The sequence below is a fragment of the Myotis daubentonii genome, chromosome 5 (assembly GCF_963259705.1).
Source record: "Myotis daubentonii chromosome 5, mMyoDau2.1, whole genome shotgun sequence".
Taxonomy (NCBI): domain Eukaryota; kingdom Metazoa; phylum Chordata; class Mammalia; order Chiroptera; family Vespertilionidae; genus Myotis; species Myotis daubentonii.
Window position 1 is genome coordinate 73,151,624 of NC_081844.1, and position 13,800 is coordinate 73,165,423.

A 13,800-nucleotide genomic window follows, 5' to 3' on the forward strand; every position below is an offset into this window, starting at 1 on the left:
CTGTGTGTGGGACCCTACATGACCACACAGGTCACACACACATAAAACTAGTCGTGGTTCTGGCCCTTCCCTTTGGCTGCGGTTGGGACCCACCCACAGTCACAGGAAATGAAGTCTTCCTATGTCAGACAGAGCCCTCCCCCAGGCCTGCCCCACACTTCCCTGTGTCCAAGTCCAGGCCTGTCCTAGATGCCCTTATCCCATGCTGCTCCTGAGGAAATCCCAACTCCACTCTTCAGAGAAGCTTACCCCTGTTAAATAAAAAGAAATGCACTGGCCGGTGTTCTCAATGGTTAGAGCACTGGCCTGAGCACCAAGTGGTCACGGGTTCGATTCCTGGTCAAGGGCACATACTTTGGTTGCAACCAATCAATGTCTCTTTCACATCCATGTTTCTCTTTCTCTCCCCCTCCTTCTCTTTCACTATCTCAAAAATGTCAATGGAAAAAAATATCCTCGGGTGAGGATTAACCAAAAAAAGGGAAAAAAAGAAAGAAAAAAATTTACGCATGACACTTGTTAGAATGGTAAGGAAGTCTTTATTCAAGAAGGGCTACAGCAATGGAGATTTGTAGTAGGTGACAGAGAGTGGGCTCAACTCCAAACACAACAAAGAAAAGTAGAATTTATGGCCAAGGACCAGACTGGGGGCCAGTGGGTGGAAAATTACAAAGCCCAGCTGGCGTAGCTTAGTGGTTGAGAGTCTCGACCTATGAGACTCTCAACAATCAATCAAGGTTTGATTCCGGGTCAGGGCACATGCCAGGGTTTCAGGCTTGATCCCCAATGGGGCCACATGCAGGAGGCAGCCAATGATACTCTCTCATCATTGATGTTTCCATCTCTCTCTCCCTCGTCTTTCCTCTCTGAAATCAATAAAAATATATGTTTTAAAAAGAAAAGAAAATTACTAAGAGAAAACCTCAGGGCATTCTGGCTAAATAGACGACAGGATTCTCACGGAAGACAGGCCAGTGACCAGTGGAGGATGAGGAACCAAATTAAATGTGTAGGGTGGTGTAGTATAGAGGATGGGCAATTCTGGCTAAACTAAGGATTCTTGCTAGAACTGGACTGTACAAGAAAGGTCACCTTCCAAGGTCAGACCTAGTCCAAAAGAGCTCAGAAGAGCCTAACAAGCCCTGGTTGTTGGTTGGGTTTCATCCATGCACCAAACAGTTGCCGGTCAGGGCACAAGCCCGAGTTTTGGGATGGATTCCCAGCTGGGGGGGGAGGGGGGATGGAGTGGTTAATCCTCATCAGAGGATATTTTTTCGATCAATGTGTGCTATTGCGTGGATGTTTCTCTCTCTCACTTCCTCTCCCTCAAAAAATAAAAAAATTAAAGTAGCTTAACCAAAGTTTGGCCAACCTTTGTCACCTCCACTCCATCACCTGGAGTGATAAGTGAGCCCGCTCTCCTCTGAACTCCCATGGCACTCACACCTCATCTCACGTGACATATTTCACTTTTGTTGCAGGAAACCACACATTCTTTTTCTTTTCTGAATCCACAAGGTGATGGATTGCCACTGTGGGGCCTGCATCGTCTTTGGAGAAAGGATCACTAATACCTACAGCCCCAGCCCCTCAGTCTCAGAGAAATCTCCTCATGCTCCCTCTGCCTCCTTCACTATCGACTTGATCGCTGTATTTGCACTGCACTACATGGCCATGTGTGTTGTCTCCTTCCTCCACCCACCGGGGAAAGGGCCAAGAAGGCAGACGCCATGGCCACCTCAGCTTCCTCACCTGGGAACCACGCCAGGAGGCCCTGAGGGAGGCAGCAATACATCACTGTGCAGTGAATGGCACCTAGCTCTGGCACCCTGGAGCTTGACAAACCTAGTTCACATCTGATACCCATGGGGGAATGAACTCTAGGAGCAGGAACCTTTCCCACCTATCCCCAGTTCAAACTCATGTCAGTCATAGGAAGGGCCTGGTCCCTCTTGACTCTAAAGCTCCCCTGTGCTTTCTGGGGTTGGAGCCAGAGCAGCTCTAGGGATAAAAACAAGACATGAGCCCAGCCGGTGTGGTTCGGTGGTTGAGCATCGACCTATGAACCAGGAGGTCACGGTTTGATTCCTGGTCAGGGCACATGTCCGGGTTGCAGGCTCAGTCCCCAGTGTGAGATGTGCAGGAGGCAGCCAATCAATGATTCACTCTCATCATTGATGTTTCTATCTCTCTCCCTCTCCCTTCCTCTCTGAAATCAATAAAAAAATATATTACAAAACAAACAACAAAAACAAGACATAGCTCTGGCTGGGCAAGGCCCACAGTCCAGAGGTGAAGGGACAATTCCAGCAGCATAGAAAGAGCTGGTGGCGAGGCATATGGGGGCTGTGGGCACAGGGAGATGCATTGCCCTCTGATTTCAGAAAAGGCTTCCCTGTCCAGCCGAGGTGGCTCAGTGGTTGAGCGTCCACCTTTGAACCAAGTCACGGTTCAATTCCTGGTAAGGGCATGATCCCCAGTTGGGGGCGTGCAGGATGCAGCTGCTCAATGATTCTCTCTCATCATTGATGTTTCTATTTCTCCCTCTCCCTCTCTGAAATCAATAAAAATATATTTTTAAAAAAGAAAAAGGCTTCCTTAATGAGACAAGATCCGAGCACGGTGAGGGGGCTTTGCCTATAGGAGGAAGGCCCAGAGGGCTGCTGTGGTCAGAAGGGGCACCACTCTCAGTGACTCAGGGGGCTAGACTGCCAGAGGCTTTAAGTGACAGGCTGAGGGGCCAGGGAGCAGATACTGAGCTGAGAAAAGGAGGGACCAGGGGTAGGGAGCCCAGGGTGGGGCTCACCACAGCTCTGAAGAATTGGACGCCTGGGCCTAGTCTGCTGGCGGAGGGGTCCCAAGCGGCCTGCCAGGGGCAGGAGGGAAGAGCTGCCCTGAAGCAGTAGCCACTACAGTGGCACCTGTAATTGTCTGGTCCCAGAGCCCTAGAGCCACCAAGCTGGCTTGGGGACTGGGAACTGGTTCGCCAGGCAGGGATGAGCTAATAGGGATCAAGTTTCCTCTGAGACACCCCAGCTTGGCTCTCTTGAGCCCTCCCCCTGCATCTGGGCCTGGTCTTGGTTTCTGGCATAGCTGCCAAGTTTTGGTACCGCCCACCCACTCCCCACTGGCAGTACTGGCAGGCCCAGATCTCTAATTGCTGGGTGAGGAGCTGTTCTGCAGAGGTGGTACACGGAAAAGTGGGCCCTGGCCATTGTGGGGCATGTGGGCACCCAGCCCGACTTGCTCGAGGCCTTGAGGAGGGTGTGGCCCAGACTCAGGCCAGCACTGAATGGGGGTGGGGGGGGGGGGGGCTCTAGAGGGCCACTGGCCCAGAAACCTTGGTTTGGGAGGGTCTGAAATGGATACTAAGGCCTATGGGGAACTGAAATGCCTAACCCAGGTGTTCCCTCTCCCTCCCCAGGCTGAGGGGTGGGCCTAGATAGGTCTCAGCTAGGCCCCAGGGGTCTGTCCTGGTCACAGGTTCCACTAGCTAAAGGGACTGGAGCCAGGGGGCAAGCAATGGAGCAGAGGGAGCGGCAGGAAGCAGCCCAGGAGCCCCAAACACACCCCCTCAGACACACCTACCACCCACAGCACATCTACACACACCTGCCACTCACAGGGCCAGACACACCATCCCCTTGGCAGTCAGTTCACACACCCCTCTCCACCCTGAAAAGGCAGGGCACACTGGCTCACTCTACAGCCCAATCCACACCCCATGCACAGGCCCCACCTGCAGGGGCCTGAGTGGCTGCCAGGCTTGGCAAGGAGGGCAGGGCACGGCCACTGGGAGCCAACTGGGGAATCTCTGCTGAGAAGTCCTCTGAGGTTGTGCCTGCCCCAGCAGAACAGACACAGGGAGGGGAGAAGTCTCTCTGTGTGCTGCCTGCCCTGGGGCAGAAAGATTCACACCTGAGCCCCCATGCCCTGGCAGCCTAACAGTGCCTGGCAGAAGGGAAGCTCTCGATGCATGGCAGCAGTCACAGTGATTCACCTGTAAGGGCGCCGAGCTTCACTACAAGGGCAAGGGGTGGGGAGAGGCTACCTGCACAGCCAGTCTGGGTCTGTGCACCAGGCCACCCGCCAGGAGGGAGCCAAGGCCCAGAGAGGAAGCCAGGTGTCTGAGAGGCAGGGGCTGCTTTTCAGAGTACAAATGAGCTCACATCTCACCCCTGCTTAGAAATACTCCAGGGTCCTCCATGCCTATGGGGAGATGTCCATTCTCTTTGCAGTGGCAAAGGCCCGTTACCCACTGACCCACAAGCTTTCTCTGCTCCATTACTTGTCTCCTGCACCTTCCCAAAGCCCCATCCCTGTGTAGAGGGGTGGTGAACCACAGCCAGACAGGAAGGTGAGAGGTGGGTTCCGGGCAGGACAGGTCCCTACAGGAGCCTTGGGGAGCTCCAGAAGAGGCCGTCTTAGGCTAGCCCTAAACCCAGCAGGGGCCTGGGCACTGGGGCTCAGACTTTCCACCAAGGGAACGTTTCATGTTCTAGCAACGCCTTGGGTGACTTGCCCCTTTGTTTTCCTGGGTTCCCTGGCATTGTTCCTTCTGAAAAATCCCACTGGTGCTGAAGAAAGGAATTTCAGCCCACACGGCAGCTAAGGATCCATGTGGTGCTGGGGCAAGGAGGATGACTCCTCCACTTGCCAACACACGTGCCCAGCAGCTGTGCACACAGGAACTGGGCACAACCTCCCACTGACCAGGACTCTGGGAGGAGCTATAGCCCAGGTCCACAGCCCCCCGACCCCAACCATCCTTGATCCAGGCTGGGGACAGGCCCAGCGTATCACCAAGGGCCTCCTCATAGAAAACGTGGTTTTATTCTGGGGGAGGCCAATGCTATTGTCCCAGCCTTCCTCCCTCATGCCTGCCCATCTACAACTTGAGCGCCTCATCTCCCAGTCTCCCTTTCCTAGGGCCACACGTACTCCAGGAGCAGGCTGGGTCCTGCAGGGGTACTTTTCAGCCAGGTGGGCCTGGACCTGGCTTCTGCTGCTGGCACCCTACCCAGCCCACAGCCCCTCTGGGATCCCTCCTCTCGGTGAGCCTCCCCGACCCTGGCTGGCTTCAGCAGATTCTGCCCCCTTTCAATGTCAGGAAGGAGCCGGCCATCTCAGGGGGGGCTTGCCCAAGCCTTCTTCTGACGGTGCTTCTGCTGTCAGCTCTCTCCACTGGCCTCAGATCTTGGAGGACTCAAGCCGAGGACTCCAGGGTGTGGAGGGCTCCCGCAGCGCCTGCAATTCCTGTTCCAGTGCCTGGTTGCGGCGGTACATGTCCATGTAGCCCCCCTGGATCTCTCGCTGGTAGCGCAGCACCCGCTCCTTCTCCTCCTGCCAGGTCCGACGCTCCTGCTCGAAGCGTAGCGCCTGCTCTTGGCCCCGGAGTCGCTCCTGCAGCAGCTCAGCCCGCAGCTGCTCAGCACCATCCCCAGCCTCACTGCCTCCTGCCTCCCCCAGCAGCCCCCGGCTCTTGCAGTCGTCAGTCTCACAACTACCTGGGGCTTCCTCCCGGGGGGCCTGCTCCTGCAGGCTCCGCACAGCCTCGCGCAGCCGGGCCAGCTCTGCGTCCTGGGCCTGGGCTTGTGCCCGGCTGCCCCGAAGTTGTGTCTTGAGGCTGAAGATCTCGGCCAGCTTCTGCGCCAGCTCGGCCTGGGCCTCCCGCAGCTGCTGCTTCAGGAGGCTGATCTCCGCTGTCTTCTGGCACACCTGGAAGGGGCACAGCAGGGGTGAGCACCCAGCAAGGCTGGTTGGGGTGGGCAGAGGAGGGGGCTGCAGAAACGGGGACAGGAGAGTTCCTGAGAGCCCGGTCTCTCACCTCCCATCGTGCTTCCTCCTCTGGCCGAGTGTTGGGGTCAGCCTCTGGAGGCCGATGCTCAGCGGCCAGGCCCTGCTGTGCCCGCAGCTCCTTGCGCAGGCGGCGCTGCTCCTGCTGGGCCATGAACAGCTGTAGCTGGAGGTTCCGCTCGCTGCGCTCAGCCTTCTGGGCCACCTCGTGCAGCCGCTCCAGGTACAGGCGCTTCAGCTCAGAGAGCCACAGCCGCTGGCGTTCCTCCAGCACCTGCCAAGGGAAAGAGGCCCCTAATAGCCGCAGCCAACGTCCTGTACCCGAAAACCACAGGACCAGGGCCCAAGGCCCTGGCCACACGTGCCCTACCCTGGGATGCCCTCCAGAGGTGAAGTGTCCCCGACATATTCCCGCCCTCCCGCCCAGGGAGTCTCTCCCTCCCTCTTGCACAGGGAACCCCAGCAAGAACCCGACATCCCACCACGCGGGTTGGGGGGAGAGGCGCTGATGCATCTCCTTCTTCCTCTCATGTCCAGTGTCATGTGGGGGAACTGGCTGAGGACACTGCCCAGTACTCCACGGCCCAGGGATAGAACAAGAGCCTAGGCAGAGGCTGCCCTCACCTGTGTGAAGTGATTGACGCCATCCTGGTCACTGAGGCCTCTCTTGAGATCCTCACAGGTGTCGGGGAGCATGGCCACCACCTCCTCGGCCGTGTGGCAAGAGAGCTCATAGGGCGGTGGGGGCTCAGGCAGGCAGTTCAACCCGGCCAGTGGCCCAGCCTCCTTTGGGCTCCGAGAGGCACGATCCAGGGAGCCCCCAAGGTGGTTAATGTGGCCCAGGGAGGAGCTGAAAGGGCCAGGGCCCATGCCAGGACTGCGGCTAAAGCTGCCCCCACTGGAGGAGTCAGACAGGCTGGGCTCGGGTTCGGGGCCGCCCTCGTCCAGGCTGAGGGCGTGCAGCAGCTGGGCACGGGCCTGTGCCTGGCTGGCCCGGGGCCCTGGGCTCAGGGGTGGGTGGCAGGCCAGAGTGTGCAGACTGCCGTTGCTGCGCCACAGCTTCTGGCCCTTGTGGGCCGCCAGGCTCTGCATGGACAGGAAGCCTTTCCCGGTGCCTGCCACAGGCTTGAACACCGATGGGCGAATACGGCACTGCCAGGAAGAGAGGGCAGGGTAAGGCCCTGAGCTAACAGCACTGCCCCACGATGCTCCCGCAGCCCTAGGGGTCCTTTCAGACACGGGGTGCCTGCCACTGGAAAGCAATGACCAGGCTAGTCCATAGCAGGACTTTCAGGTCCAAGCCCTGCCCCAGCGCCGAGGTCTCCCAGGAGGCCCCAAGCTCCCATCCCACCCTCCCACCCCAGGGAGGGGTTTGGGCAGAGGTGCACCTTGTCAAAACGTCCCCGCTCGGGCAGCGAGGTCTTGCTGAAGTCACCGGCCCGGGGATGTTCCTGGTAGTAGAGGGTAGCATAGTCGGCAGGCTCATTCCGAGCAGCCCGCTTCGTGGTCTTGCCGTCTTTCTTAGGGAGGTGCAAGTAGCTGAGGAGCTCACGCTGGCCCAAGCCCTTCCGGAGGAGCCCATCAGGCTGGCGGGAGCCTCGGGACCCCTCAAGTGCTGCCCGTAGCTCTTCAGGGGAGAAGTCCTGCCGTTCCAACAGGCTGCCCACGCTGCCCATGGCAATGCCAGCAGGGCCTGGGGCTGTGTCCATGAAGTTTCAACACGGCACAGGCAGCTGCTTCTAGAGATCAAGAGGCTCCATCAGGGGCAGGTGGGTGCTTGCTGCCCACCCGCCCTTGATGCCCTAAAACCAGGTGCTGGTTCTGTGTCAGCTCCCCATCTGGCCCAGGCCCAGGAGAGGCAGATATGGATATGGAGAGAATGCAGCACAGAATTCCTAGGCTGGCAAGAAGAAGGGGCACAGGCCCTAAAGCCACCTGCCCGGTACCCCAGCATCAGCTAGAAGCTGGTGTGTGATTGGGGGTGGGGAGGTATGGATGAGGGGAGGCATGGAAACGGCAGGATAGGACCCTCCCCAGGACTGGGCCAGCTGAGGACTCAGGCCCTGTCTGACTCTGACCTTGCTCACTCTCCTGCTAGACTCCCCCCCCCCCCCCCCCAATTTGGAAAGTAGGCAGAGGGCACAGCCACCTCAGATACTCCATTCCTTCTTCTTGGGAGAGGGGAAACCCAGTTCAGCCCTCTTTCTGCAGAGAGTGAGTTCCCCAAGGGAAGCACCTGGCATGGGCGGGGCTGCACCAGGCAGTGGGAGGGATACAAACAGGAAGGGCCCGAGGGGAGGAAGGATGGAGGGAACAATGGCCACAGTTTCCGGAACAGGTGTTCACCTTGGGCCATGGTGAGAGGCAGGGGAAGGGGCAGCTGGAGCCCCTGCCAGCCCTTTCATATGCCCCAGAGAGCCCACCACCAGGTGTGAGGATGGGGCCAGGGGTGTCTCTAAATCTTCACCCTGCATTGAGCCAGTCACCATGGGGGGCCTGGCTTCCTCATGCGTACAATGGGATGACAACTCATCACTCAGGGATGCCTAGAGAATGGGCTAAGATAATAGAACAAAGCGCCCAGTCAGCAGCCAGGGTCAACGCAGGCTGACCAGAGCAGAGCTGAGCTGGTCAGACACATGAACATTACTGGTGGGAGACCCAGTGACTAGGCTCCTGTGCTGGGACCACACAGTGGAGGTGGGACCTGTCCAAGTGCCCGGCTGGATCCCCTGTGCTAGGCCCAGTGCGCAGCATGCCGGATGAACCAATGCCACCTTTTCTGCCTCCCCCGCAGCTGCTCCCATTCCCAGTTAGACCCCAGCAGGCACGCTGCAGCTGTGAGTCTCCCAGAACCTCCCCAATATGCTGCCGGGACACCCACTCCCATCCTAAACAATGGTGGTTAGGAGGTTCCATCTTCCTCCGCCATTTCCAGGTTTTGTGTTTGTGGGAGACAAAGCTCTCTAGGAGTAAAAGGGAAGGAGGGTTCAGCCCTGCCCCCTCACCGTGTGGCCCTCCACCTCACCCTGGGCAAAAGTATCCTTCCCAACCCTTCCCTCCCAGGCCCCAGTTCCCTCGACACCTCCGGGGGTGTCATAGGCCACACAGGGTCCGGGGACTCACCCAGGTAACGAATCACAAGTGCTAAGCACCTACGGCGACACAGGGGTCTCACTGAGTCCTGTGACCTAGGTCCTATCTATTTTTTAGGTAAGGACACTAGGGCTCTGAAAGGTGAAATGGTTTGCCCAAGGGCACAGAGCTGGCTAGGGTGAGGGCACAGGTGAACCAGCACCATGGCTGCCAAATGGCCAAGGATGTCACCCATGGCCCAAAGAGGTGGAATGGAAGCATCGATCTCCCAATCTGACACCCTTCACCACAACAAACCCACCCGGCCACAGGTACCGCTGTGTCTGAGAGGGCACTGAACTCCTGACAGGGAGGTGGGACAGCAGAGAAGCTGGTCTCCTGCCCTGCTCTCACACTGTTTCTCCACGGTGCACCTCTCTTCACCATGCCTCAGTCTCCCCATCTCTAAAGGGGAGAAAGACCCTGCCTGCCCTGCCTTCCTTATGAGATTACTGTGACAGTCACAGACACAACAGAGGCAAAAGGTCTTGTGAACTGTAAACCCACTGCAACAAGGGGAGGGCGGGGGGAGGGAGATGACGATGGACGATGGTGACAGTGATGCCAAATAAGCTCACTTCATCCCAAATACACACCATCTCACCTTCCCTTTGGCAGATCCTCACTTCCTGTCTCAAGGAGCAATAACTGACATCCCCTGAGCCCCACAAAGAGTCTCAGGTCTAGAGAGGCAGACATGGCCATAACAGATATATGCCAGCCACTCTTATACTGCAGTCCAGCCAGTGCCACCAGCAGCACAGGGGCTCCTATATTAGAGGACACAGCGAGGAGAGTCCAACAGCAGACAGTCACGCTCAAGGTCACCCACACGGCATTGAACTACTCTCTCTGGGACACATATACATAATAATACAGGAATTCCTCTGCAGGAGAGACCATCTAGTTCCCTGCCCAGAGGCTAGATGGGGGGGGGGGGTGAAGGTGGTGAGGGAGGCATGAGGCCAGCTTCCCTCCACAAGTGACTTGAGCAATTAGAAACAGCTATGGAGCTGGAGGAAGAGGCATAGACAGCCCCTTTCCTTTGTCTTTCTTTAAGGCCCCCACCCTCCACCCCTCTTAAGTAACTTCTCTGGCTGCATTACCAGCTAGTACCTTTTCCTAGAACGGTCCCTCCACCTCCCCTGCCTACCCCCAACACACACACCTTCCTGTTGCTTGGAAGCCCAGGGACTGGCCTGGTCAGAACAGGACAGCTGTGGGCTGGAGAGGATTTGGTGGGGAGTGGGGGAGAGACAGCAACTGGGGAGGGATCAGAGCCTAAAGCCAGATGCCTCTAAATGCCTGGGCTTGCTTGCTCTGGGGCCCAGAGATCTGCCCAGAGCTGAAAGCTCCCCATAACCCTACAGGCTAGGTTTGGGCCAGGCCTTCTGCACAGGCCCCAGGTGGCCCCAACAGGGCCTTTACTCCTCCCATCCCCTGGCCCCAAGATTAGCCAGCAGACTGGAAGTCCTGAACACAGAGGGATATCTCTTTTGGACCACCCTTGGTGGAGCCAGGAGAATGGGCCTGGGGGACCACCTGGAGATGGAGCAGAGACAGAACATCAAGGAGGCATCCTGGCATCGTTTAGTGGGTGCCTTGGTGGGTCAGCCTGACACAGGGCCTACCATAGGCTCACAACACGCACAGGAGGGGAGTAGTGTCAGCCCCCCTTCAGGAGAGAAAACTGAGGCCCAGCAGTTGAAATAACGTGCCTAAGGTCATGCTCAGCTGCACAGGAGGAAGTGACAGGCTCCCCACCATGCATCTCCTCTGGGTGGGACATTCCAGAGCCAAGTGGGCAGGAAGCTCCACTCCTAACTCTGCTGCATCAGCCCCTCCTGAGCCCTGACAGCCCATCAGGGGGGGTGTGGAGGGGGGTGTCCCACCACCTGCTGGGGAATCAGTTTTGCTGAGGGGTGTGTCTGCAGCTGCCCCGGAGGAATGGGACTGGAATGTCCCTGTTCCAAAAGAGGGGGCGGTGGATGCGGGGGGGCCAGGAAGGGGGCATACCCTGGACACCCTGCAACACTTGAAGAGGCACAGTCCAACCCCGGCAGGAGCGGTGCTTTGTCTTACAGTTGCACGGAACTCTACGGTTTTCTTCAGCCCTTTCCTTCCATCATCTCATCTCCATGAAAGCCTCGTGAGGACAGGCAGAGTAGCAGTTACTGTCACTCCATTTTACAGACAGGGAAACTGAGGCCCAGAAAGAGGAAGCAAGTTGCCTAAGAACCCACAGCGACAGCCATCCCAACTCCCTGGGCAAGGTCCTCAGCACTGCATCAGGCTATCCCAGCCAGGGGTCCCCACTGCCCCCCATGGGCACTCACTGCTGGGTATGCATGTCTGCCCAGCCCCCACAGCTGCTTCTCCCAAGGGCCTGTGCAACCATGCTGGGTTGGATTCCAGTCCCCTTAGCCTGGAATCCCTCCGGCCTGCCCCTGGATCAGGAAGAAATAGTGGCAGCACTGCTGCTTGGGGACTTCTAGCCCTGGAAGCTGCTGGCTCTAGGGGCGGTAGTGGGAGCAGGCTGGTCGAATTCATTCACAGTCTGGCACATACACACCCACACACAGCCAGCCAGCACAAGAGCCCTGCCCAGGAGGGCCCTGGGAGGAGGCTCATCACCTAGTCCAGGATGGTGATCTCTCTGCTTCTGCCTCCTCCCCAGGCCAAGCAGGGAGAAGGCATGGTGGCCAAGGCAGAGGGACAGCCAGGCTCAGCCCCTGATGCAAAGGAGGAGAACCCCAATCTGTTCTTGGAGGAGAGTGGTGCCCCGAGAAAGACAGGGGTCCCAGTGCTATTTCTGAACACAGCCAGAACCCCGATTTCGGCTGGCCCTAGACCAGCCCTCACTTTGGCCAAAGGTTGTGTCGTGGCTCTGGCCGCCAAGACGTGGGAGCATCCCTGGTTGGGGGCCCAGGAGAAAGGCTGGCAGCTTCCGCCTGTACAGGGCAGAGGGGTTGAAGGACGAAGCGGGTATTGCGGAGGGGGCGGGAGAGGGGTCTCCTGGGGAAGGAGAGGCAAACGAGGTAGGCATCCTTTCGGAATTTGCCCCGGGAAAGCTCTGGCAGAGGCGGGCTAGGGCTCCCCAGAACTGCGGGGCGACATTTAACTACCTGGGGGACGGGAGGGGCAGTCTCTTCCTGGCGCCTTCCTGGGGCCCGCCCGGAGCGGTGGGGCTGGGAGACAGAGGCCGAGGTCAGGCTCCCTTGCCAAGGGCATCTGCCCCACCCGAGCCGCGGCACAGGGGTCCCGAACGCCAATTCATGGAAAGCGCGTTCGCGGGGATTGCGGGGAGCAGGGTAACCTGCTACCGGCCCCGCCAGCGGAGCGTGTGGGTGGGTCCCCGATCCCGAGCCTCAGAGCCTCGGTTCCCGGAGCAGGGGACACCTGGGCGCACACCGCACCCGGGCACCCCCACCCACTTAGACGGAGACCTCGGCCGGCGGGGCTGAGGCTTGGCCAAGGTCGCCGGGAAAGGGAGACCTCGCGAACGGCCCCACCCCCCGAGTCCAGCCCCGGCCCCTGGCGCGCCCCACTTACCATGCTGGCACCGCTCCGCACCCCTCGCGCGCTGCACTTCCCTCGCGCGGATTTGAACCCTCCCTCCAGGGCGCCGGTCCTGCGGAGACTGCGAGCCCGGCCGGGGCGGCTGGGTGCCAGGCGTCGGGAAAACGCGGGCGGGCGCCGGAGCCGGATTGACGAGGGAGGGACGCGCTCGGTGGCGCTGGCTCGCATGCCCCAGAGGCGGAGGGAAAACCCGGCCTGACTCACCCGCGCGCCGCCAGCCCAAAGCGTGGCCGGGGCCTCGGGAGGCGAGGGGAGGGGACGAGGGGCCACCCCCGCCCACTGCCGGCCAACCTGAGCCCCGCCCCGGCCCCACGGGCCCCCTGCCGGCTGCTCCCTGCGCGGCGCCGCTCTGTGCCCGCCCGCTCGGACACCGGCTGGTCCGCTTCCCCGAGCGCGGACAACGCCTCCAAAACGCGCTCCGCCTGCCCCGCTCCTCCTCCTCCTGTCTTCGCGGTCTCTCTCCGTTTTCAGAGCAGCTTCGGAAGAGGCGCGTTCAGTCCATCACCTCCCTGGTCCTCGCCATGTTCTCTTAGGTAAATATTATCCCCTTTGGAGGCTGAGCAAGATAGTGCTCCCGAGAGGTGGAAATCCAGCAAATCCAGATGCCTTCAGGAACCAAACAATTTGACTCGAACACTTCGATGTAAGACAGTAGAAGAAATGGAGACAGAGGCAGAAATGGATACCTAAAGGCATTCAGATTGAAAAATATTAAACACCTGTGTCTTCCTCAAAAGTGAAACAGTCACCTTCCGACCCAGCAATTACACTCCTAGGTATATACTCCCAAAAATTGAAAACAGGGACTCAAACAAGTACCTGTACACCAATGTGTGTGGCAGGACTATTCATAATAGCCAAAAGGTGGACATAGTTCAAGTTGTCCACTTGATGAATGGATAAACACATTGTGGTATATCCGTACGATGGAATATTATTCAAAAGGAATGAAGTGCTGATACATGCATGGATACAAAGCGAGTTTGCAGCGATTGCGGAGAGCAGCGTCATCCGCTGCCGGCCCCTCCAGCGAATGAGCCTCCAAAAAATTTTGCTAGGTGAAAGAAACCAGACACAAAAGGCCACCCGTGTGATTCCACATATAAGGAGCAGGGAAATCCACACAGACAGAAAGCAGTTAGTGCCAGGGGCTGTGTAGAGAGAGAAATGAGTGACTGCTTGAAAGGTATGGGGTTTCCTTTGTGGGATGAGGAAAATCCAGAGGTGGTGGTTGCACAGCATTGTGAATGTCCTAAAAGTCATTGCACTGTACACTTTTCAATGCTTGAT

At 58.3% G+C, this 13,800-nt stretch overlaps 1 protein-coding gene across 1 annotated transcript; it reads right to left on the bottom strand.

The window, feature by feature from the left end:
• Positions 1-1,245: 1,245 nt before the first annotated feature.
• N4BP3 (NEDD4 binding protein 3) lies at positions 1,246-12,779 on the bottom strand. Its single transcript, XM_059698150.1, has 5 exons — positions 12,484-12,779; positions 7,185-7,535; positions 6,421-6,948; positions 5,828-6,070; positions 1,246-5,718 (listed from the first exon to the last, which is right to left on the bottom strand). Exons 2-5 carry the CDS (start codon positions 7,503-7,505, stop codon positions 5,191-5,193), a joined length of 1,620 nt encoding a protein of 539 aa, XP_059554133.1. The 5' UTR covers positions 7,506-7,535; positions 12,484-12,779; the 3' UTR covers positions 1,246-5,190.
• Between the last annotated feature and the right edge of the window lie 1,021 nt (positions 12,780-13,800).